General features: G+C 40.0%; 2 protein-coding genes and 2 non-coding genes across 9 annotated transcripts in view; 1 reads left to right on the top strand and 3 right to left on the bottom strand.

Annotated features, from left to right (window-relative positions):
• Window positions 1-1,841, top strand: part of dnmbp (dynamin binding protein) — a 49,204-nt gene extending 47,363 nt beyond the window's left edge. For all 5 annotated transcript variants that reach the window (XM_087844661.1, XM_087844660.1, XM_087844659.1 and 2 more), the window contains 2 exons: window positions 35-702; window positions 877-1,841. In XM_087844661.1, the coding sequence (XP_087700787.1) occupies window positions 35-702; window positions 877-1,062 (854 nt within the window). In that variant the 3' untranslated portion in view covers window positions 1,063-1,841. The remainder of the gene's footprint in view (window positions 1-34; window positions 703-876) is intronic.
• Window positions 1,842-3,558: 1,717 nt separating this feature from the next.
• nrap (nebulin-related anchoring protein) lies at window positions 3,559-24,757 on the bottom strand. 2 transcript variants are annotated; one of them, XM_006791216.3, is made up of 43 exons: window positions 24,458-24,757; window positions 23,980-24,074; window positions 23,657-23,744; window positions 22,406-22,510; window positions 21,983-22,090; window positions 21,735-21,842; window positions 21,489-21,593; window positions 21,255-21,362; window positions 21,042-21,149; window positions 20,851-20,958; window positions 20,069-20,185; window positions 17,956-18,060; window positions 17,704-17,811; window positions 17,420-17,524; window positions 17,169-17,267; window positions 16,983-17,087; window positions 16,739-16,846; window positions 16,516-16,623; window positions 16,210-16,407; window positions 15,981-16,085; window positions 15,770-15,868; window positions 15,580-15,684; window positions 14,572-14,679; window positions 14,278-14,435; window positions 13,498-13,651; window positions 13,300-13,404; window positions 10,063-10,161; window positions 9,739-9,843; window positions 9,522-9,629; window positions 9,271-9,384; window positions 8,986-9,183; window positions 8,394-8,498; window positions 8,038-8,136; window positions 7,743-7,847; window positions 7,546-7,653; window positions 7,042-7,353; window positions 6,848-6,952; window positions 6,529-6,627; window positions 6,290-6,394; window positions 6,066-6,173; window positions 5,619-5,930; window positions 5,122-5,277; window positions 3,559-4,986 (listed from the first exon to the last, which is right to left on the bottom strand). In XM_006791216.3, the coding sequence occupies exons 1-43, from the start codon at window positions 24,521-24,523 to the stop codon at window positions 4,702-4,704; spliced, it is 5,409 nt and encodes a 1,802-aa protein (XP_006791279.2). In that variant the 5' UTR covers window positions 24,524-24,757; the 3' UTR covers window positions 3,559-4,701. The 2 variants fall into 2 exon arrangements, with proteins under 2 accessions (XP_006791279.2, XP_006791280.2); XM_006791217.3 differs by lacking the exon at window positions 22,406-22,510.
• Window positions 11,964-12,035, bottom strand: trnac-gca (transfer RNA cysteine (anticodon GCA)). Its single transcript has one exon. It is a non-coding gene; the product is annotated as a tRNA-Cys (tRNA).
• trnac-gca (transfer RNA cysteine (anticodon GCA)) lies at window positions 12,302-12,373 on the bottom strand. Its single transcript has one exon. It is a non-coding gene; the product is annotated as a tRNA-Cys (tRNA).
• Window positions 24,758-26,166: the final 1,409 nt, after the last annotated feature.

Raw genomic sequence — 26,166 nt, 5'->3', positions numbered from 1 at the left:
GCAGCAATATAATCTTTATATTCTTGTTTTCCAGTCGGCACTGGTTTCGTATACAGCTCCTTCCTCAAACCCTACAATCCTCGAAGGAGCCATTCAGACGTCTCCATCGAGAGCCAGTCGTCCAATGAGTCGGGCTACGGCGGCTCCTCCCCTGTTTTCTCCCGCCAGAACAGCAACAGCACGCTGACCTTTAACCAGGAAACGGCCACTGTCAGCTTTACGCAATCCCAGAGCCATTCATCCCCACAGCCGTCGCTGGACTCCGCCTCATCTCGTAGGAGTCACCAGAAAGACGTACCGCACCCCGACTCTGCCAGTCAGAGCAACTCCATGAACTCTTCACCCCGAAACCCCTCAAACCGCAAGGAGTTTTCAGATCAAACGCACCGAAATACCTCCAGTCACAGAGACGTAGAGCCTTCTTACCGGCACTCGGGCAGTCACAGAGACTCGTACGACACGAGTTACGGAAGTTCAAGCGGACACAAGGAGATGTCGGACCTCTCTGAGACAGACTCTTATTCTTCGCAACGTGACAATCACTCGCAGCGGTATGGACACACAGACAAAAGCTACAGTTCATATCAGTGGAGAAACGGAGACAGCAACAATCAGAAGAAACCTGTTTATTCCAGAGAGGAGTACATCGAGCCAGAGCCAGAACCAGAACCAGAACAGGAGAGTGAAGTGGACGGACATCAGGTAAGATGTTATTTGCTCAAATGTCTCTATAAATGGATTTATGATGCCAAAAGAGCCGACTTCATTCAGGCGTTACTGGATGTGTAAATAGGCAAATATTCCAGTTGTATTGGAAAGATCTGCTCCCCCTAGTGACCAAAAACACTAATGGCATCTCTGACGTGTTCGTTTCAGATCTACTATGCCCTCTACTCCTTCACCGCCCGTTGCGCCAATGAACTGAGCATCTCAGCCAATGAGCGACTGCGAATTCTCGACTTCAAGGACATGAACGGCAACAGCGAATGGTGGCTGGGGGAGGCGGGCGGTCGGCGAGGATATGTGCCTTCCAACTACATACGCAAATCCGAATATACATGAACAAATGTTGCGGTGGAGAAATGAGACTGAACTTTAAGAGGCATTAAGAAGGTTTAACTCCGTGAGCACAGACAGAACAAAGAGACAAGAAAGTGAAGTGTTGTCTGACCAGTGCTGCAAACCGCCCCTGAAAGTCTATGTTTATAGACTTTTTCTTTTTTATTATTATTTTTTTTACTTGCTGAAAAACTGCACGCTCCCCAAGCCCCACTTAGTTTCCCGTGGGGGAAAAACCTGTGAATTGGAACAAACTTGCCATATTTCTTTTTTGGGGTTTCAGTTAAGAGAACAGTCTTTAGGATCAGCTCATTGGGAGATTGCAATGAAAATGTGAATGTTTTTGGTTCAGACTGACTCTTAAAGCATTGAGTGGTATGTGGACAGACTGACCTGACACTGTGTTAACTCCTTTTTTTCTTTTTTTTCCTGCATGTGGTTTGTTCCACCACTGTAGTGGTAACTATGAGATGAATTGATAACATTCAGTTGAATAATCAGTGTTTGAGGCAAAGTTTGAAGTGTCTGCAGAGCCATCGGCAGGAGTTTGGGGTGTTGGACTGAAATCAACATTCGTCATATAGTTTACAAGCACTCCTTTTAACTTTTGGGTGAATTGACTCCCTGTAAACTGGTTCTTTAAGAGAACAGGGAGAGGGAGACTTGCAGTCTGATTGGACCCTTCTCTAAATGCTACCCATGTATTTTATAGGATATATGATGCTGTATATTGAGATGGTATTGTACCCACTGTAAAGTGATCACTGAATAAAAAAACAAACTAGCTGAAAAAACTGGTGACATTGTTGGTGTTTTTTTCTGCTCAGCTTAGGCATAGTGGGGTTAGTAAACAGTGGAGTTACAGTGTTGTAATCTGTGCTACGTTCCCACAGGCACACGAACACAACACACACAAAAACAGCACAGTTCAAAAATGGTTTTTTATCCTCATAAAGCTATGGGTGGACACTGAGTGGACACTTGTTTCTGCTACTGAAAGCAAAAAACTCTTTTTACCATCAATAAGTCAAAAATTCAGATCATCTCAAAAATCTTGACTAAACTAAATGAACTAATAATAAGAATAACTTTAATGATCCCAAGAGGGAAATCAATGTGTCTGACTTGGCTCATCTGCTAAATTAATAAAGGTAAAGTTTAAGTTTAATAAAGTTTAATAAAATTGAAAAAACTAATGTAGAATTTGCAGTTGCAGGAGGAGGCTTCCATAGCATCTGAACTAGCTATTCTGAACTCTGTAAAACTTAAAGGACTGGTTTCCTTCTTCTGATAACTAAAATCAACAGAGATTTATATAAAGCAATAGTGACATATGACATAAAATACAACTCTGGGGCCAGGATGAACCCCCATCAATTGGGTTTTGAACAGGAAATATGACATTTGAACTTGTCACCGTGTTGCATCAAGCAGAATGATTTATAAGAAAGAGATCCAAAATTATGTCAGAGAGAGCAATCTAAAAGGCAGGAAATAAAATTGCCTAAAAACAAAACACACAGGGTAAGATCAAAGTAAAGACAGATGGATGAATTTCACTAACTTGTGCTCTGTGTTTATGAACGTAGGACACCAATTGTTGGATTCTTGAAAACAACATGCTTTGCTACTGCTGACTTTTTTTTTTTTTTAAATTCACACAAAAAATCTTGACATGTGGCAAATTGGCTCTCATCTGTATAGTTCTAGTTATAAACCATGCCGCTCAAACAGGTGCAGAATGTGGTTTGTTCGAGACATTATCTGAAATAACACATCTGGATTGGCTAGATGGCAACATATGTTGCTCTAAATTACTTAATATGTTAAGTATCAATTTGCTTTTTCCAGGGAAAAAAGTACATATGTTTATTTTGTTGTTTTTTAAAGAATATTCGCTTTTTTTGTGCCTTGCATTTATTTTCCATATCTGAGCTCACTTTACAGTTTGATAACTCTGCTATAGTTTATATACTTTTTGTCTACTTTTGTCATGTGACTGTTATATTGGAAATGGAGAGACATTCAAACTGGGGAAGATCCTTTCACCACATACTCAGATTTTCTGGGTCTCGGATGTAACACCGCAGGTATGTGTCTCGTGTAAATTCAGATGCCGAGGCCCTTTACAACGACACTGGTTTGCCACATGCAGTGTTTTAAATTCTTCCTTTTAAAAGGAAAATAAGACACGATAATTATTATAGCAGAACCTGTGAAGGATACAAATGCATGACATAGACACAGGGAAGCATGTTGGAGAATTTGAAGCTAAATAACTCAAAAAACAACTTAAAGTATGGAAAACCTCAGTTAGCAAACAGATTTTAACAAAGGGCAGCAGAAGGATTTATAAGAAAGACGTCCAAAATTATGTCAGAGAGAGCAATCTTGACAAAATGTAAAACAAGCACTGTGAGTACTTTCCGGATGCACTGTATGTCTTTTGAATTTGGAAGAGTTCTCAAGCACAAGCAGTTAAGAAAGTCAGAGACTTAATTTAAAGGCAACTTGTATTTTATTTTGTTTGTTCTATATCAAAGTAATCCAAAATTCTTGCAGATTGCTTTTACATCATAAGATGCATCAAAAATGTCAGTGATCCTTTACATAAAACATCTTGGTCTGTCTGACACTGCAGGCTGATTCTGGAGGCCCATTGGTGGATGGGGGGTTGTGTGAAAGTAATCACAAACAGCATGCACTATGTCACTCTAGCTGTGGTCAGAAGAACAAGCCTGGTGTCTACACCAGCGTCCATACATACAGCTAGATCAGGAGCAAGATCAACTCAACATCAGTCATGTGATTCACCTTACTTTGCTGTATGTTTTTCTGTACTTTAGCAGTCATTTGTATTCTGGGAATAAAAAGGGACAATAGCTTAGCTTGCCTGGGAAAACAACCCAACAAAAACAGTTTATTAATCATTGATAAAACCAAGAATTTACTCCGAGCCCAGCTTTGAGTTAAAAGAGACACAAACTCACAAAGCTGAACCTGCCAGACAAAAGTAGATCCCATCATTTCAGTAGGCTTATACTTAAGTGCATAAAATGATCAAACCTGTTTTGCAAGACTGCAACAAGGTTTTGTGCTTTCATCATTTGAACTTTCAGCATACAGTATTTATCAGATTTTTTTTAAAAAGGACCAAGCAAAGTGTAAAAAAATGAGTTTGAAATCCTTTGCACTCTGCATCAGTGGCCATATAACAATCTGGTCCAGCCCATATTTCTTCCAAATACACTCAGTATATGAAAGCAAAAACTTTCCTTCAGCAGTTTGACCTTCAACCTGCAATAACTTTAATTCAGCTTTGTTAATCCTGTCGTTTTGCTTGAATTTGCTAAAAATGGCTCTTCAATTGAAATTTACACCTTAGCACTCACACAAATACCAACAATCCTTCCAACAAACATCACTAGTGGTGTCCTGGTTCAACATGCTTAATCTCACTCTTAATCATATGAACTCTGCTGCAGTTTGTTATTACATCTATAGCAGCTCTGATAATATTGTGGCTTCTCATGTAACTGCAAAGTCACAATTATCGCTTCATCAAAGTAGTAAAATAACTCAGTCAAATATAAGCACACTTTCTAAAAGTGACCATCTCTGTCTCCAAATGTCTCCTTTGCTCTACGCTTCTTCTATGGCAGCAACTTTACTGGACTTGGTTGTGTTCTGAAGGGTGGCTGAAGACGAAGACGAGGTGGTGCTGGACTTCTTCTCCATGGATCTGAATGAAGTTGTGGTGGTGCTGGACTTTTTCTGCACGGTCTGGATGGTCTTCTTCCTCTTGACATGAAGAACTTCCATCGCATCCATGTTGACACCTCGCTGGATCTCCTCGCTGGTCTCCACCTGCTCAGAAGCTTGCTGTTGCTGTTGTTGCTGCTCCTCCATCATCTGCTGATAATGCAGCTGAAAGGAAGACAGAGAGGAAGTTTTCAAGACCCTTTGCTGTCTAAGGACTTCCTTATTTTATATATATATATATATTTTTTTTTTAAAGACACTGTACTAATCACTAGTGTCACCATTCCATGATAAACTTACCATCATGTGTTGCTGATACTTCGCAATAGCCTCATCAGCGCTAACTCCATCAGCCAGCCCCAACTCTGCAGCCCGGCGTGCAAGCTCTGCTTTATGAGAACCAGGAGGGGTCCAGCCCACTCCTCTGATCCAGTTCAGGTCCGACTTGTAGTTCACCTTGAATAAAAAAGAAAAGAAATGACAGTGGTATATTTCTACTACAAATAAGCAAGTGGCCCAAATTGAATACATGGCATTCTTAAATAACTTGGGGTTAATGTTATCAATACATTTCATACAATCTCTGGAAGATTTGGGTTAAGCCTGGGCTTATAGTTGGTTAGTTTTTTAATTAAAAAAACATGAATTATGATTCTGATTAAGGCAACAAAACAAGCCAAAAACCTAACAGTGCTTCTTCCCTAAATACATATCAATCAATAAATAAATGACACATCAATAAATGACAGTAATTATATTTTCAGATCCAGATCAGTTGCACGAGCATCACAACTTACATCACTCTGCAGTTTGTAGGCCTGCTTTGCATGCTTGACATTGAGCTGTTCGGGGTCACAGGTGTAGTCGTGGAGCTTGTGTCGATAGGTGAGGTCACTAGCCTGAGCTTGGCTCTTTTTGGCGTGCAGGAACTCGGGCTGATCCGGGCGGATGTTGTAGTGGGCACGTTCCTCCTTGGACTGACGTTTGTATTCTAAGTTGCTTTGGAGTTTGCTTGCTGCCAGAGAGTGCAACATCTTAGGGTCATCCTCCACGCAGCGCAGGCCTACCTGGTGGCCCTTCTCCTTCAGGTGAGCCTCCTTGTAGCGGAACTGTTGCAGGGAGAAATACAGGGTCAGCTTCCTTTAAATGCCTTTGTTTAATACTGTTACTGTTAGTATAAAAATGTTTGTCCTGGAATAATAGCCTCAAAAATGTATTTCAATGCAACAAGGCCCATAACTCACATCACTAGCGATTTCTCTGGAAGCCTTGGCAGTTTGGAAGGGAATAGCGTCCAGCCTCAGGTCATAGCCCGATGTCTTCACTTGCTCCCCAGACGCCTTGTAAACTTTCTTCACGGAAAAATAATGCTCAAGATTAAAATGTTATGTAGAGATATTATCATCTTTTTTTTGAAGGATTTTAAAAAATATTTTTTGCAAGTATTTAGCTGATAAATGTGCCTTACATCACTAATCTGCTGGGCATTCATCTTTGCTCTGATGAAGTCTGGATCATCTGGATGCAAGGTGTATTTATGCATGTCGTCATTCTTTCCAGATTTGTACAGCCTCTGTAGTGGATGAGAGGCACGGGCATGAACAAGGTAGCAATATCACCGCCAGCAGCTAAGACAGCAAAAGACTTAGAGCGGAATTAGGTTTTTGAATCATTTCTCTCTTATTAACATTTCCATCTTCTTCCTACCTCACTGCACTGCTGATAGCTAGTCTTAGCGTGGACTATATCAGGAGAGTCGGGCACTGAGGTAAACTTCAGGCTGTCTGGCAGCTGGCGATACCTCTTCTGCAAGAAGGAAGACCACACACACATTTAGACACAGATGGCGAAAGCTTTTAAAGCAATACTGCATAAATGCTAAATTCAGCTTCATATGCAGTCAGAGCTGGAGCTCATAACCTTACAGGAGTTTAATTAAAACCATAAACATGATGGATATATTACTTTAATTTGACAGTAAACTGCAGCAATATTATAAATTAACATGTTTCGGTGCATTGCTCACATCACTTATAAGTTCTCCAGCCTTTTTGGCAGACTCCAGCTGAGGCGCACCCACTCCATCCCAGGCTACCCCTTTTATGAAATTGAGGTCTGACTTGTAGAGTTTCTAAACATAAAGTAATAGAGCAATAGATGAGTCAGGACATTTGCACTTCCTATTAGTAATTTGATCTATTCTTCACTCTCAGCTCTCACCTCACTCTGCAGTTCATAAGCCTTTTTGGCCCATTTGACCTTCATGTCGTCAGGGAGCACCGTGTACTTGTGCAGCCTCGTCCTGTAGTCCTGGTCGCTGGCCAGTGCCTGCGCATTCTTAGCCGCCACCAGATTAATCATGTCTGGCGTGAGGTGGTACTGCCCGCTGGTTGTCAGTGCATCCTTGCGGTACTCCTGGTCGCTGGCCAATCGGCCGGCCTGCAGGCAGTGCAGCATATGTGGGTCGTCCATGATGCATTTGACCCCAATGTGCTTCCCCTTTTCCAGCAGGTGGTTGTGTTTGTACTTGTACTGCGGAGACACAAGTTAGATTAAACAACTGGAACTGATCTGCAAATTTTAATCAAAAGGATACAAAACCCTGCATACGATTCCTACTTTACCAGAGCTTAGAGTGAGCATTTTTTTTTAAACTTAATCATGGTTGATTTAACTCTTTAAATACTTGGGTTTTGCTGTGCTGCTCAACAAATGTGATCTTACATCACTGGCGATGCCCGTGGAGCTCTTGGCAGCCTGGAAGGGGATGTCCTGCATGGTGAGTTTGTATCCCTGAGCCCTCAGAGTGTGCCAGGACTCTCTGTACTTTATCTGCAAAGAAAAAAAAGTTATCTATATTGGAATAACGCATATAACATTTGAAAAGAACATGCTTATGATCACTGTATGCTGTTAAGTACCTCACTAAAGTTGGCTGCATTGATCTTTGCTTGTGTCATCTCTGGCCTCTCAGATGTAATTGTGTAGCTGTGTTGGTCATTCACCCCTTTCTCCTTATACAAACGCTGGGACAGAGAGATAAAACCCAGTTTATTATCATTCAAATCATCAAATATTTCCAGCAAAGTAACATGCCTGGTTATTTTTAGTAATCTTAAAAAGGAACGTTGCAGCTTAAGCAAGCAAAAAAAAAAAGACCTGTAGAGTACATTTACAAGAAAAGGAGAAACTAAAACAGAAACGTTATTGTCTTACTTCATTTGCGATCTGTGAACTGTGTTTGGCATGGATAATATCTGGAGAGTCAGCAACAGAGGTGTGCTTGAAGTTGTACGGCTGCTGACGGTACTTTTTCTGTTGCAGAGAGAATTAAACAGTTAGTTTTTGGTGTAAATCAAATCAATGTTTTGAACTCCCACCAACAAAATCAAAATTTAAACCCAGAAAAATTATAGTGAAACATTTCTACCACTGAAAACGTCAGATCCAGAATCAACTATACGATTTCCCTTGATCATGCATCAAGATACGGTGAATATAGGCAGCCTAACATGCACTGAACGCACTAAAAAGGGCAGAAAGTAAATGAAAAAACATAGGGGATATCTCACTTCACTGATGAGGTCTGTGGCCTTCTTGGATCCTTCAATCTGCAGAGCACCAGTGGCGATCCAGGCTGTGCCACGCAGGTAGTTCAGGTCAGAGCGATACAATTTCTGTAGGGTGGACAAAAAGGAATAAAATAGGAATATTACAGAAGCAAACATGATTTCATTTTATTACTGTCAGTTAATATCTAGTACAAGTTTCAGCCTTTAATAATCAATTTGCCTGGTAGATGTGTGCTGTCTGTTACAGAGATAAATAAACCAGCCTTGCAACCAGCCTCAAACACACTTTAAGTATCAGATACTAGCTGTTTCTTCAAAATAGCCTGGCCTCAACAACTGGCACTAAAAACTGAAAATCTTGATCACATCTCTGAATGTAAAAACAAGTCTCATTACATAGAAACAACCACTGCAAAGGGTTTTTTTTTTTATCTACAAATACAGCATTTTATGTCTTCATTGATTTAATGGTTTAAAATTGTAAAGTACAAATAATGTTGCCTTTTTCACAGCAAGCTCAGTTGTGACGGAAGAGCGTTGTTAAATCTATAAATAAAAGATGCTGCGTGCAGCTGTCTGCCATCACTCTCACCTCACTCTGCAGGGTGTATGCTTTCTTGGCAGCTAGCAGCTTCAAGTCATCCGGCAGCGCGGTGTATTGATGCAGGGACAGCCGGTATTCCTGGTCACTGACTAATGACTGTGCCTTTTTAGCATGTGCAACCTCCAGCATGTCCATGGGTAGGTGGAACTTTGAGAGTTCCTTTGCAGAGTCCTTCTTATACTTGATCTAGACGGGGAAATGTGATTACGAGAATATTGTATAATCATTAAAATATGATTTCTATCAGCTAAACTGCAGAAACTAAGGACTCACATCACTCTGTAGCTTGCTGGCATAGACTGAGTGAGCAATGTTCAAGTCATCCTGCAGTCCCTTCAGGCCGATCATCTTCCCTTTGGTCTTCTGAAATTCTTCTCTGTACTTTTGCTGAAATGACACACAAAACACACAAAGCTTAGTGAGGAGAGATATTTGAAAATCTGTGTTGACAAGAGCAGTTTGGGTTCAACTTTCTGCTAAAAAATAGTAATAATGTGGTTTCATATGATGAAATGGACTCTCACATCACTGAGGATCTCTGCAGATGCTTTGGCAGACTGGAAAGGAATGGCATCCAGACGCAGCTTGTAACCGCCATCACGTATCTTCTTCCAAGATTCCTTGTATTGCGTCTGAAATGTGTCGGATGGACAAACTCAGTTTCACAGCGAAAACATTATATAAAACCTGCCGCAGAGAAGAACTTTTCGACTGACTAAATGTGCCTATGTATGGTTTTACCTCACTGATATTCATGGCATTCAGCTTGGCTTGCACCAACTCGGGTAACTCTCCGCTCAGTGTGTAGTTGTGCTTCATGTTTTCACCCTTCTCCCTGTACAACCTCTGTAAAGAAGAAAGAACAGCACTAAAGATCAGTTTACCGCAATGAAACAAGCCTTAAAATAACTCAATCCGGTGAACTTCTAGGTGCTACAGTGGTTTTTGTGGCATATGTCAAGTGGGCCAAAAAAACTCAACAAGCTAGGTAACAACATGTTTGTTGTATGCTATATCACGCAATAATAACATATGGCTGAGGCTACAAAAGTCAGCTGAACTTACATCAATCGCAAGTTTGTTGCTTAGTTTGGCCTGGATCATCTCTGGAGTGTCTTCAACACTGGTGAACTTCAGAGCGCTCACATCCTGACGATACTTTTTCTGGAGAAGAAAAATACCCCAGTGATGAACACTAGGCTGTAACAATGGGAGGCAACCATAAAAAACTCAATGCATATACGTGTTGGGACCACTAGAGGGCACCCACTATATCATAAATATCCCACATAGCAAAATTGGTATGGCTCAGATCTGGCCCACACAATGTGCTTACACATGGCCCACATACCGAAAAGAATGACGGCCCCGATCTGATTTGCCAGAGGTGGCTCACACATGGGCCAGTTGCAGACACACTGCTGGCCCTGTGCTGGCCCAGAACATTTTGAGCTCTGGTCCCAGATGTCAGCCTAATGTGTACCTTAATCAAGCCATGTAATAACAACATGTGCTGGAACATAATAGTGGAAAACTAGCAAGACAAAACTCTGTTCAGACAGTGAATGGACTGATTCTTATATAATGCCTTTCTAGTCATCCAGATTACTCAAAGTGCTCTGTACAACATGCCACATTCACCCAATCACACACTTTGCCTAAAATGGGTGCTTCCTAACTATATTCTAACTCTTGACATGCAGACTGGAGGCAGGGATCGAATCACTTACCCTCTGATCAGTAGGTGACCTGCTCTACCTCCTGAGCTTCAGCCACCCAGTGGTAAACATGACTAAACCCTCACTAGGTTTAGGATAAAGTGTACATCACAAACCTGTCAAACCTGCAATTGAAACGTTGGCTACCATAGCAGTATAGTATCGCAACATGACATTTGGGTCTTCTAACTAAAATAGGAAAATAGGAACATAAATAGTGCCATCATTGCCAGACCTGGCCCACATCTGGTTGACATACACCCCGCCATGACACCAGTCAGTCAGAAGTGCCAGCTTGATGCCGGATCCGGGCCAGACCTGTTTTGTATGAGCCTGGGCCACATAAACCAAAACATAATAGGGCCAGATGTGGCATGCCATCGCATAAACAGTGCCATCTACACCAGGCCTGGCACATATCTGGATGACATATCACTTGCCATGCCAGAAGTCAGCCAGCTGTGCCGGCTTGACACCAGATCCAGGCCAGACTTTTCTGCTATGTGGGATGGATCCTAAAAAATAAACTACCTATAAAAATCAAAAAGATGGAAAAACAAAAGGAGACTTTGTTAGATAGATACATAACCACATGTTCACAAACAGTATACAGAAAAATGCTTGCTCAGGACGGGCTCCAAGATCTGTTCTATTTCATAAACTAATGGTGGTAACATGAGTGGAATGACAAATAAGTGGTTGCTCATGATGAGATTAAGAATAGTGCATGTAGATTCCAGCCTTGTGTATCATTTGTAGAACCTATTACATAAAAGACCTATTCCATAAAAAGACTCCACCAGATAAAAAGAAGTGAGTTCTGAGATATCAGATTCTTTACATGATGGGCTTCTGGAAAATGTAGGTACAAGAAAATGGCCAAAAGGATTTATCAAGAGTGTTTGCTAAGTAGGGGGCATGCAGACTTGAACCAGAGACCTCTTGATCTGCAGTCAAATGCTCTGCCACTGAGCTATACCCCCATTCCTCCTAATGCTCTAAAAGAACCCTGATAGCTAAGGCTTTGAATTGGATTGTGTCAGGAAACACTAAGAACAAGGAGAGTCAAAGGATAGGACAACATTTGGATGAAAATATAGTTTAGAAATGAACAAAGGTGAAATATTAAGGAACTGCGTTTATCTGAATGCAAAATCAGGCCTGGAAAAAGCCCTGATAGCTAAGGGTTTGACTCAGATTGTGTCTGAAAACGCTAAGATGCATGACAGTCAAGAACGTTTGCTAAGTAGAGGGCATCCGGACTTAAACCAGAGACCTTTTGATCTGCAGTCAAATGCTCTGCCATTGAGCTATACCCCCATTACCCCTGACCAATGAACCTGACAAAGCTTTCATGAAATTAAACGTTAGAAATGGACAAAAGGGAAATATTAAAGATTTAGATTTTTCTGAATGCAAAGTCAGGCCTGCAAAGAAAGTTTGCTACGTAGGGGGCATCCCGACTTGAACCCAAGACCTCTTGATTTGGGGTCAAATGCTCTAGAAGAACCCTGATAGCAAAGGCTTTGACTCGGATTGTGTCTGAAAACGCTAAGATGCTCTAGAGTCAAGAACGTTTGCTAAGTAGGGGGCATCTGGACTTTAACCAGAGACCTTTTGATCTGCAGTCAAATGCTTTGCCACTGAGCTATGCCACCATCACCCTTGACCAATGAACCTGACAAAGCTTTCATGAAATTATACGTTAGAAATGGACAAAAGGGAAATATTAAAGATTTTTCTGAATGCAAAGTCAGGCCTGCAAAGAAAGTTTGCTAAGTAGGGGGCATCCCGACTTGAACCGAAGACCTCTTGATTTGGGGTCAAATGCTCTAGAAGAACCCTGATAGCAAAGGCTTTGACTCGGATTGTGTCTGAAAACACCAAGATGCTCTAGAGTCAAAAACGCTTGCTAAGTAGGGGGCATACAGACTCAAACCAGAGACCTCTCTCCTGACTTCAACATAACACCTGGTTCGTTAGATTAGAACACCCATTATGCATCTGGAAATTATAGGAAGCAGAAGCAGGGAGCTATACGCCCTGAATCGAATTAAAAATCCACCCCTGTAGCTATCAAATTAAGATGAAATCCACATGAACTTATCAGTTAGGGCAACAAGAGATGCTAAATTACATAATGTCAAATTATATGTCTCCTGTACTCAAAGTGAGAACTGGTTCCACAGAGCAGAAGCCTGATAGGTTTGGGCTTCTGAATGGAAATTTAGCCCATAGGCCTGAAGGAACAGGTTTTCTCATAGTTGAAAGAATGCCTGGATATGTTGGATGAGCTTTATAGTTTTATGTTTTTTACCATGTAAAATCAGATTTCCTCAGATTTTAAAGTATGAATTTTAACTTGAATTGAAAAATATATAAACAGATATGATTTTAAACCTTGGAAGTTTCTGTGATATAACTCTCTAACCAAACTGAACACTAAGAAGATTGAGACTGATCTAAAAAATAATACTTTTGCCTCATTTTTACTAAAAAAGGGGGAAATATTAATAACATTTAACAGTGATTGTTTTATAGCTACTCGGAGCAATGCCTTGTGAGTCATAGTGTTAAACATTACCTCGCTGACCAGCTCCCCAGCTTTCTTTGCTTGCAGGACATCTAGAGATTTCGAGGCCTCCCAGCCAACGCCCTTCATCCAGTTCAAATCTGACTTGTACTGTTTCTGAAAACAGACGTGCGCACATATCAGTATCAAATTCTGCAGCACTTTTGCATGAAATGATTGGTCATTCCAGTGCCTAAAAGTAAGATTTACATCGCTTTGTAGTCCATAAGCCTTCTTCGCCCAGGCAACATTAATGTCAGTTGGCAGAGTAGTGTATTCATGGAGTATAGTCCTATAATTGGTCTCGGTTGCCAGGTCTTGAGCCTTCTTGGCATGGCTGATGTTCAGCATATCCAGGGAAACACTGGAAATGAAGATTAGTTTCAATGAGGAGCTTTGTTCCAAAACTGCAGAAAATTAAAGGTCAGTTATTGTTGAGTTATATTGAATCAGTGCTCTTTGCTGATTGGGGTCTACTTAATAAGAAGGATAATACACTTCATTTTACTTTGACTTTATCTGGGGTGATGGCTCATGCAGTCTTTATCAGAGCTTGTTTGACCTTTTGAAATGAGATGTTCTGTAAAACCTTCTAAATTGTTGCTGGCATGAAAAGAAAGCAGGATATTGCTAAGGAATCTGCTAATAATGTTTGTAATAATCTAAAAGCTTCTGTCAGTAGTTTTCCTCTTCAACTGATATCTGATAACTGATATAAGCGCTTTATCTCATTTTTAGAGTTACTGAAATGTTATAAGACATGCATCATTACCCTCTGAGGTATAAGAATAAAAATATTAGGGCTAAATGACCTCACTAACTCAGAAAATGCAAAATGAATGCAAAATGAATTGCTTCACTTATTACCAATTAATTGAATAAGACCATGCGATACAGATTTAAGAAACTATACCCAACTATAAATGACTCCCTTTACTTTATCTCTAGTACCAGATGCATCTGGGTGTGAAGAACTAAGCTGGGCCTCACCTGTATTTGGTCTTAGTGTCCTCGTAGTTCTTTTTGTAGTGGCGATCACTCTGTAGTTTGGTGGCCAGAGAGGAGTGAGCCATCTGAGAATCCTCACTGACCGCTTTAATGCCAATCATCTTGCCTTTGTTTTTCTCATACGTCTCTTTGTATTTCACCTGCAAAAAGACAAGAAATAAATGGTTCAAGATGCTAAATGCTACTTCTTAAAGAATCCAATGATTTAAAAATGCTGCAACTCAACCTAACCTAAGGTTATTGCAAATTCCAGAGTAAAAGAGAATAGAAACTCACATCACTAGCCAGGTCTCTCTTGGCTCTTGCTGTGAGTATAGATAGGGAGTCCAAACGGAGCTCAAAGCCCTTTTCCCTCTGCTTCTCCCAGTTGCTCTTGTACACTTTCTGCAAAGACAAATGCATGAAGAAAAAAATCATATCGGCACCTCACACGCACATATTGAGAAACTCGTTAAATTGCTTTCACCTTCAGGTGGAAACACAGAAAACTGTGAGGGCTGCGTGAGACAGACTAGAGACAATTTGTGAGACAAATTAAGCGTGAAAGACAATTTCCCATTGAACGGTGCGTGAGCTGCTACTTCAAAAGACTTAAAGTGCATTATATCACGTCATGTGGATTTTTAAAAACAAATCTAATTTTGATAATTTTAAATTATTGGACTGAATAACTGGCTAACCAGCTTGATTTTGTGCCATATGGAAACACTAAATAAGTTCAGCTGAATATAAGAAATTGGCTTAAATAGATTCCGCTTTCTGAGAACAACACTATGTCGAATCAGGTCACAGAATCAAACTTCCTTGGTGTTTTTAAGAAGATAAAATACAGTTTGTTTGTGACATTTTATATATATATATATATATATATATATATATATATATATATATATATATATATATATATATATATATATATATATGTTTGGTTGATATATGATATATGCAGTTTTGTGACGATACCCTATGATTCATTAACTTGTAGGATCATCTTCAGCAGCAATAACTTGAAGTAATCGTTTTCTGCAGATCCTGGTTGCTAGTTTTTTACCTTTTTAATTTCTATGAAAGAACAAAGGACATACTTGGTTTTCCACAAAAAGTCCCTTTAAAACATAATTTGTCAAATGATTGTATGCATGAACTTATAGCAGTTCAAGTGTAAGACACACGGCAGTCAAATGCACATTCTTGAGGAGCTTGTATAACGTAGCAGATGACAGATATAGTTTAAAAATGTGAATAATTGTTTTCTACATCAATTTTTTTTATAAATGAACTTACTGCACTGAGAAGGTCCGCGTTAGCCTTTGCTTGTCTGAAAAGAGGTTCGTCCTTTGTGATGGTGTACTGGTGCAGCATCTGCTCTGTGTTTGCTTTGTAGGCCAACTGAAAAGTCACATAGATTAGTATATACTGCAAGTATGCACTAGAATGAATGGCGTCTCATTCCGGCTCTAAAGTGGAGACTTACGTCGCTCTGCAGTTCCTGGCTTTTCTTTGCGTGCTTGATGGAGAGATCATCGGCCACCTGGGTGAACCTGATGCTGTCTGCCTTCTGACGGTATTTGGTCTGAGAGACAAAAGCCACATAACATAACAGCCATAACAGCCACATAAACAGTGTGCTTAAAAGAAAACAGCAACAAACTAAAATATAAACACAAGCACAAATTTCCACTCACATCACTAAGCAGCTCTCCAGCTTTCTTTGCCTGAGTGATGTTGAGACATCCTTCAGTCTCCCAGCCCACTCCTTTCATCCAGTTCAAGTCTGAACGATACTGGTTCTGCAGAGAGGAACAAATGTCAAGAAAGACTTCTCCAAAAGACTTCTCTTTGCCTTTTTCTTCATGTCTCTGCATTTAAAAGAGACCCCTTAACCAAAATATCGCCCTCAGATGGATCTCTCACCTCACTTTGGAGGGCATAAGCCTTTTTGGCCTGCTGGACCTTGATGTCATCTGCCATGACTGTGTAGTCGTGGAGCTTTGTGCGATATTCCAGGTCACTGGCGAGTGCCTGGGCCTTCTTGGCATGGCTTAGGTTGATCATGTCCAGAGGAAGGCTGTACTGGGCCTGGCTCTCTTTAGAGCCCTTCTTGTATTCAATCTGAAGTTGTAACAAAAAGCAATAGGTAACCTCTGAGGTTATACTCTGGGCTTGTGTGAGTCACACAAGTCTACACTATTACATTGCAGGTCAAGCAATTCTACTTACATCACTGCTCATCTTAGCCACTTGCAGAGAGTGAAGAGTCTTGGAGTCGCTCACGTTGACCCCCACAGCCTTCTTCTTGTTCTTCATGTAACTCTCTTTGTATTTAATCTGAAACACATGCCCGTCTGACTTGATTTCATTTGCCAGCTTTTACTCCTGATTAAAGCCACTTAGATTTTTGCTTAGATGTCTTTGCAGCAAAGAGAAGCGTGAGTTTACTTACGTTACTTGCAAGGTCTCGGGAGGCCTTGGCTGCTTTGACGCTCAGATCGTCCACACCAATTTCACAAGCTTTAGACTTTGTCTTCTCCCACTCCTCCTTATATTTAATCTGAAGAAACAGAAATGGGTTATGGCATCATAATGCCAATAATAAGATAGGACATGTGGATTGGTATTGAATTCTGGGTGCTTGCATGACGCGTGAAGGTAAGCTATTGATGCAAGTGTGAGAAGAGTAAACTTACATCGCTACACAAAGCAGCATTAGCTTTGGCTTTTTGGATTTGGGGCAGGTCTTGGGATAGTGTGTACTGATGCTTTGTCTTCTCATACCCAGCTTTGTAATTTAACTAGAGGCCACATGAATTACATGGTTAGAAAAACTAAGAAACTTATTAAGTGTTATGCCTGGTGTTATACTGTTTACTTACATTGCTGACAAGCTGAGCATTTTTCTTGGCCAAAACAATGTCAGGTGTGTCTGTCACCGACTTGTACTTCACCTGGTCAATGTGTTGCCTGTAGTTCTTCTGCAACCAAAATGACAACAGCGCTGGGATGAAGTTTGCTATCTGAGAACTGACTTTACATTTTAATAATTTTTCTGATTTTAAGTGCTTTTAAAAAAAACTTTTAGCGTTAAAATGTCCCTTTGTCTTAATTATATTGTTGGAGGCTGTACCTCTTTCAGTGGATCCAGTTTTCTTTGGCTTTGGTAACCTGGTGTAAGATTGGCCGGGTAGTTGTATTCAGCCTGCTCCTGCTCACAGCCTTGTTTATAAGTAATCTGAGATATGCAGGACAAAACCACCACATCAATAAAATCACTGGCACAGACAGTTAACAGTTTATCATTTTCTATTTACAAATTAAACATATAAAATAGTTTATTTTTATCTGTGTAATATGAAATCAAATCCAACCAAGCAGATCTAATACACTGATTTGATTCAAAATAAGACTTACATCACTTGCCAGCGTCCTCGCTTTCATGGCATGCATGGTCTTCTTATCAATACCCGAGTCTTCATAGTGGCCTTTCATACCAGTAGTGTATTTCTCTCTATATTTGTTCTATAGAAAATATTTTTTAAAAAAGAAACATTTTCATGTGCTGATATCAGGTATTAATATATAAATACGTTGTTTGTAGGGTGTCAAAAAATCTACAAAATTATCAAATTATATATATTTGACACTGTTTGCGATTAAACTTACATCACTGGTGAACTTGGCAACCTTGGCTGCATTTTGAAACTGTGGCGTCTCACAGAAATTGATGCTGTGTCCTTTGCTGTTCTCCAAGTCTTTTTTATACTCCACCTGTTAGCAAACGTAAGAATAAAGCAGCCAAGCTGTAACATTTTTCACTGCAACCTCGTTTTTCTGTTTTCCACAGTGAGAGCTGATCCTTTGTGGCACATAGGTGCCTACATGGCTAAATATACAGTAAAGTTCCTCCCACTAATCAGTCACCGTCACTGACACTCCATCATCAGTGTTGCCAACTTAGCGACTTTGTCGCTATATTTAGCGAGTTTTCAGACCCCCTAGCGACTTTTTTTAGAAAAAAAGTCGCTAAAAAAAAAGACGTGAAAGACATTACAAAAAACAATAATTGCTAAAAGAAATTAAATTTGTAGTTCTAAATAAATTCTAAATGCATTTAGGACGTTTTTTGCTCACTTTATGTCTCGTCCACGATGTTATTTCTCTCTCCAGCAGTGTAGGTTACAATTACATTAGCATGACCAATTATGCAAATTAGGTGATGACGTCATTTAGCGACTTCTAGCGACTTTTAGGACAACCAATAGCGATTTTCCTTACTGAGGAGTTGGCAACACTGTCCATCATCACTCAAGAGTCTCTGAGACCAACCTTTAATCTTAAACATGCTTTGCTGAGCTTAACATTAAAACCATTTCCCTATTTAACATGTCAGTCTCTTTATCATGAAAATATCACACAGGGGAAACCTCACCTTTAAACACTGGTGCTTGAAGTTATGTGATCATGGCTGTTATTGGGGCCGTCTTTTCTGCTAGCTTTATGCTCAAGTGCAAATAAAGTCACTGATCTTAACGTCTGCTGTTTGAATCGTTGGAGCTGTTTAAAATATTTTCATAAAATTATCTGAGAAATCTAATGCTTTGTGCTCCAGCGTGGTGTGTGAAATACCAGTATCACATTTAGTACTAATATAAAGTCTATTGATGCACCATGCTAATCAAGTTTGCTAGTGTTAGCTTGTGGTGGGCAGATTAATCCAACGCTGGTATTAGTTTTGGATCGACAGTAGTGCTATATGATTGATATTTTGTTTCTATCTTCTTACTTGAGTATGTAGTCCACTGAATTGGGTTAAATATTTGTTTTTTAATGCAAAAATATACCTCAGTCATCGTCTGTTCACTGTCAATTCTATAGCACAACAGAAACTGACACAAAGTGCTTTAGAGACAGGCACATTTACATTCCAGGTCTCCAAAAAACAGTTTCCATAAGCAATAAAAAGCTGAAAAGTGTGTTTTATTGTGTAAACTAAAACTGAAAGTGATTTAGTGTTTATTAAATGTGATGATGATGATGATGATGATGATTCATTTTTTAAAATCATGACATGCTGCTCTTTGCTACACAAGCTGCCTTTATAGGTTAAAAGTATCAGTGTGGGCATTGGTATCTGAAATACTTGCCCTGTATTTACTTAAAATACTTTACAATTCGCAGTATAGAGCAGCACTAGTGTTAGCTGATAACTTCTCATCCAAATATTTCTACTTTTGGATTAAAAAGCCAAAACGACTACACTCCAGGGTTTAAAATGCAACCCACCAACCATGCTATGTCCTTTATTTACGGTCTGTCATTATATCATAAACATTATTTGAAGCAAAAAACAAAAAAACAAAAACAAAACTGAGATAATGTGTCTGTGTGGTTTTGGTGGAAAATTAGATTCAGAATAAGAGCTAATTTCTAACATATTTTTAAGGCTAAGAATAGATTCTTAAAAATAAAGCGCAGTGTGAGGTAACCTTAGTTTGGCAGGATGTGCCATGACCTTGGAGGTAAGCTGTCACCTTACCACACAAGCATTTCAGAGATGCTGAAAATGCAATTCAGGAGGCTTCATGTCTGCTGGTCGCTGACACAGTACACCCAATATCTCCCACTCTTAAACACACATACATACATTTACCTGAGACTGACTGTTGCTTAGACAAAAAGCTATTTGAATATTCACGTTGTTCTTTCCCTGCACTCTGAATAAATCTAGACACACAAATGTATTTAGCAAAGGTTGTATGCTTCTCACGGGCCTCACCTCACTGACAATCTTGTTGATTTTTCGTGCGTTCTTCAGTGCCAGGTTATCCTCAGAGGTCAGACTGTGAAAGTGTGACGTGCCCTTCATCTTGTTTAAGTCTTTCTTGTATTTTAACTGGAAAGTGATGAAAAATTACTAAGCGTGTTGTAGGAGGAGAAGGACAAACAGTTTTGCTCCTGCAAGGTTGAGGAACACACACAAACAGAGTCTAATTCAGTCACTGCGGATAGTTTAGAGAATGATGACATCAAGTCTCCTCATTGTTGTCCCTCCTCTGCTATTCTGCCCGGTGTTGACAAGGACACTTGATTGATGAAGCTGAAACTCTTACACACTACACTGCAATGTTTTGACAACATTTACTACTAGTCCATATGTCTAGATGACAGATACAAGTTCCCTTTTTAACTACACGCAATCCTTCCAACATCTACACAATAAAGCATCTAAATGTTAGACTCAACATATTTGGGAGGTAAAGCAGGTCATCTGCTGATCGGAAGGTTTGTGATTTGATCCCTGGCTCCTCAGGTCTGCATGCCAAATATCCTTGGCAATATACTCTCCGATTCATCCATCAGAGTGTGAATGCTAGTGAGAAAGCACTGAAGAAAGTGAATGTGGCATGTTGTATAAAGCGTTTTGAGTGCGCTGGGAGAGTAGAAAAAGGCTAAATAAGAATCAGTCCATTTACCAAGATGGACCAATTACATGTTTGTCAAAGATACTTACAGCTTTTAGAAATATTTCACTGGGTCCACAGTCAGATTGATACTTACATCACTGGCAATTTCCTGTGCCTTCTTTGCAAGGTGATAACCAGGCGTAATCATGGCGGGGAAACTGCCTTTGCCTCGCTGTTGCTCGTATTCTTCAGTATAGGCAATCTGGAAACAGGAGAGCACTTTGCTTTATTTAGTTCACTTTGAATTAAAACAAACTGATGGAACAGTGACAGTAATTTTCATACGTGGCTGAAGTTCTCTGCATTTTCTTTGGCATGGACAATCTCAGCAGCGGCCGCTTCAGCGCTGGCTTTCCCCTTTATCTCCTGTTCGTACATCTGACGATACTTGATCTGGTTCAGCATGAAAACAACAGCATTTACACATTTAATCACAAACATGCATTAGTATTTACTTGCATATGTGTGTGCTGTTTTTTTTTGTTTTGTACTACTTACGTCACTGGCCAGCTCAGTGGCCTTCTTTGACATTTTGTATCCAGGCGTAAGGTGTGCAGGGAAACTACCTTTACCTCTCTGCTGCTCATATTCTTCTGTGTAGGCATACTGATGAAAAAGAGGTGACGCCATATTTATGGTGATATCCATAAATATATTATTGTAACAATATATATGTTTATAGTTGAGCAGAGCTAGTTAAAAAAAAAAGTCAACAATGTCTGAAGGGCTTACATCGCTAGCAATTTGTCCTTGTTTCTTGGCCAGAATCACCTCAGGGGGGTCCACAAATGTTGTGTATTTGGAAACTCTTTCCTCATGTCCTTTTTTATATTCCAGCTGAAGAGAAAGACATTAAAGCAATTTTATTTGGCCTCTTGAATTTTTGATAAACTTGCATGGATTGTTTAACAGAAAGGGAAAATCAGTGAATTTTAATCTTTTCTGTGAGGTACAGAAAGCTAAATGAAATCCACTTACATTACTTGCTAAGGTATTTGCCTTCTTGGCAGTTTGGTAGCCCGGTGTGATCATTGCAGGGAAGCTACCCTTTGCTTTTGACTGCTCATATTCTTCTGTGTATTTGACCTGCACCAAAAAGAAGCCACAAAATCAGCCACGTGACCAACACTGTTAAAAATTTTAAGGTTTTTTATATCAACTATTTAAATAGAACATACTCATGATACAACAACACAACAACCGGTGAGAAAAAAATGTGTACTCACATCACTGATGGTATTCTGTGCCTGGGACATTGTCACTATCTCCTGGTTGCTCACCATCCCTGAATACCAGGTCTGCTGCTGTGAGAACTCAGACTGAGACTGAAAGGCCTGTTTATATATAAAAGATAAACATGATCAATTACAAATGTTCCTAAACCAGGTAATTATGCATCTTGCAAGGTTTTTATGAACTTGTTAAATAAGCCATGCAATTCTTTTATGTGAAATGATACAAAAAATAAACAAGTGCTTACTCATGACAGACAAAAGATTTGGCTGAATTAAAATACTAAAGTAGAAGAAATTAGGAAGTTTGAAGAATAATTTTAAATTCTTCTCTCTTTTATTTGATAAAGATAAGAATTTGGGTTGAAAATTCCCTTTAAAAGGGTTCAATGGCCAGTTGCTCTCCCAGGAGCTCACCTGGCTGGCCATCTGATTGGCTAGGCAAGCCTTCTCCAGCTCCATGGATCTCGTGTCACAGTGGAAGGTGGACATAAAGCGTTCGCCATCTTCGCGATACTTCAGCTACAAAGATGGCACATGGATGACAAGCATTAAGCCAAGGCCAGCGAGCATTTGCACATGCAGACGCTGCACATGTTACTGCAGCATCCATTTTGGTAGTTGGATGCTACTAATCAGCTAAAAATAAGAATATTGTTTTTACTGCTAGTCCTAACTGGTATTGCTTTACTTCAACAGTGCCAAACATCTCTCTATTCTTGTGCTGCAGGAGAACCTGAGCTGAAAAGCTAAATGATGAAGGGATAATGTTAGAGAGCTGGTATTAATAACTAAGATGTTCCACTCAAGATGGTACAAGACCTGCCCAGAACAAACCAGAATAGAGTACATTGTATGTCATCCTAGAGCTGTAAAAACCATCCCAAACTAATCTTAGAATAGCTCTATGTCAGAGGAAGAGACAGGACAGAGTGACGTCTCTAGAGCATCATCGCCTAAAGGGTATAAAGTACAATCAATAGGAATAAGAAAGCAAAAGCTGCATGTTAACCCAAGCAAGATGTATACTTTTTAAATGTTCAGTGGGGTAAATCTAGACAGGGGGTTGAGGGCCACTCATGATCCGAGGTCAGCCCTCAGATCAAATGTCCAAATGTTAATTCCCATATCCCTCCAGTGGCTTAAAACAGTAGCCGAGGCGCTTGCTAGCCTACTGCTAATATAAGCACGAGAGCCTTGCGTGAACTTAGAGACACAGACAGACAGAAACAGGTGGGTGAGCAGAGGAGAGGAAGGGATGTGAAGCTGTTTTTCCTGACATATAATTTTAGCCCGTTGAAGCATAAAGTGGGCTAAGTGGAAGGGGGTATCTAGCCCCTGTCAGGGAAACAGAAATAACCTGAGCCAGTCTCCATTCCAAACCACGTCCGTCACCACGGCCTCAGAACCACCGACCACCTCTCGTAAAGAAGGAATTAGACCTTTGTGATCCAACAGTAATGGATAGAAATGCTCAGGGTCAAATCTCAAGTTTTTTGCTGCCTTTTTAGACCTCGGTGTTCAGTATAAATAACAATCTTTAGACTAGACACAGCCATAAACTGTCTTTCCTCTAGTGCCATAGACAGTAACAGTGAGTCAGAGGACTGAAACATGTTGTATGGCATGCATGATGCTGCTGTGGTTTTGCTCATGATGTCCTCTTACCTCACTGCTGGCCTTACTTTGCTTCTTTGCGTTAATGTTGATGGGGGTCTCATAGACGCTTGTGAATGTGTTGTTCCTTGGATTGTGCCTGAAAGGATGAGATACACATATAGTTGCCAACATGGTCACACCAGGTGTAATTCACAGCGTTAAAAATGGGACCCTGGCTATTGTGCAATCGTGGTTTACTAAGATGCAGTTAATTTGCCTCCTCTGTGCTTTACTCATTAAAAAAAGACTATGTTTTTATTTATTTTTATCATGTCTGGTGATCAATAGGCAAACGATCAATAGGCATTGCAGTAGTATTGACTCCTACTTACACAGAGCAGTACGGCCTCTTCTTGTGGCTGACAAAGTTATTTGGAGTGAGTACCATTTTGCAGACATCACAATGAAAACATGCTTTGTGCCAATTCTGCCAAAAATGAAAGAAAGAAAAAGAAAGACAGACCATGAATCTTTAAATCCGTGTTCAGAGGAAACATGACTGGAAGTGAAGTTCATTAAGCAGAGAAAAAACGCTGGACAAGTAATTTCTGGTATATCTGATTAATAAGAGGCCCAGAATAACATCAGTAATCACATCACATTTTTCCACATGGACTTAATGACTGATTCTCTAAAGCTTTAATGTCACTGTTAAACTGTAAGTCTTTTTTGTCCAGTCTTTTAATTAAAAACAATCTTCTATCCATAACTATTGTGCAGCTGTTATTAGTTTTATGGCTAACACAGACACATTCGAGTGTTCACTTTAACCCAAGAAGGCATTTATTTATAAATGCTTTAATGTATTACCTGGTCAATGCAGTTGATCTTCTCAGCTGGGTAGACCACAAACCCACACCTGGCACAAGACTGCATGGCGAATGTTTTCCCTTCTTCTCAAAATCTCTCGGAAAAACCAATAAAACTAGCGTGAAGTATTGGCCAAAATGAAGTCGGGTCAGTCAGACGGACAGACGGCCGTTTAGCTGAGGAACTGGGAATCCCAGACAGTAGCGGTAGTGCGTCTCTGGTGGCTGAAAACTTAGCTCTGTGACTGTGGGACTGTGAAACTGGCTCTTACTTCACACCGTGTCCCATGATGGACCACCCCCCCTTCTGTGCCCCGTGCTCAAAGACTGGCCGAGTCCAGCTGTCTGTCTGCAGAGAGGGGGAAACAGAGTGACAGAGAGTTCACATGTCAATCTATATGTGTAATGATCCTCAGTTGGACAGCTACCTCAACTTTGAGTATCTCCACATGACTAACAAGATAAAACTGTGATTCCCTGTGTAATACTTTTACTTAGTCAAGTCATCAGCCATGCATGTAAACACAAAGTGTAGGCTGCTTGTTTAAGGCAGGTTTCTGTAGACTTACAAAAGATTTAAAGAACAATGACACAGTATTAATACAGACATACGAGAAAAAATACACATGTAGTGAATACTAAAGAAAAGGGTTAACCCAACATTAGCAAACAGCTTTATTGACACAAAATGAGGCAATCAAGACCCCTCTGAAGCTCAAAAGGGTCAGGACTGTATTCACTGTAGGAAGACTGTCATGAGGTTGAGGTTTTTAATCTAACTGTGATAATAGGTCACATACCTTGACCTCATAGGATTTTTTTTGTGATTTTTGATAGATTAAATTTGCAATAGGAGTAAATATTTAATGCTTTGAAATTAATTGTTTATAGAGTATTCTTATACTTGAAGGAAATAGTTTCATATTAGGGAATTAGTCAGTTATAACATATTACTTTTCTTTGCGTGATCAGAGACGTTCAATGTTTGAGGTTATTAACTTCAGTCCATAATGTGACATTTTATCTGTGATGTCTTAAAATGCTTCTTTGATTTTCTAATGGATCAACTGTTTTAGTCTAAGATACAGTAAGACTTCTTGTGCCTTTTACAATTTCATTACAATAAGAATAGAAACAGGAGCAGAAACAGAAATACTCTGTTAGAGTAAAAACTGCAAAGATAATTTTAAAAATAACTAAATAAGCTTGAATTACTAGCAACCAAGATACAGAAAATAACAATTAAATGTCTTAGTGTAATAGCCACAGATAGAATGGATCTCTTGGAGTGCTCAGAGATCCTTTGGGCCAATGAGGCTGTTGCTGTGTGTGCTGCAGTGACCAATCAGAGAGGCATGTGTCGGGTGGGATAGATTGCCCATGATGCTGAGGAGTTTCTTCAGCATCCTGCTCTCACACCTCTACTGTAGTCTGACGCTCCACTCCCAGAACTGAACCAGCCTTTTAGTTTGTTCATTCTGCTGGCATCAGCTGCTTGCACTCTGCTGCCCCAGCTCACATAGAAAATCACACTTGCCACCAGAGTGATAAACATAGACTGATATTGAAGGTTCTGAGCTTCCTTAATAGATGCAGGAGACTCTGGTCCTTATTAAAGACAACCTCTGTTCTCTTGGACCGGTCCAGTTTCTTGTCTATGTGTGCTCTTAGGTATCTGTATTTTTCAACAGCATCAGTTCCCTTCACAAT

Source organism: Neolamprologus brichardi, chromosome 8 (genome assembly GCF_056152115.1).
Source record: "Neolamprologus brichardi isolate AB-2024 chromosome 8, ASM5615211v1, whole genome shotgun sequence".
NCBI lineage: Eukaryota > Metazoa > Chordata > Actinopteri > Cichliformes > Cichlidae > Neolamprologus > Neolamprologus brichardi.
This window is presented reverse-complemented; position numbering and strand designations above follow the sequence as displayed.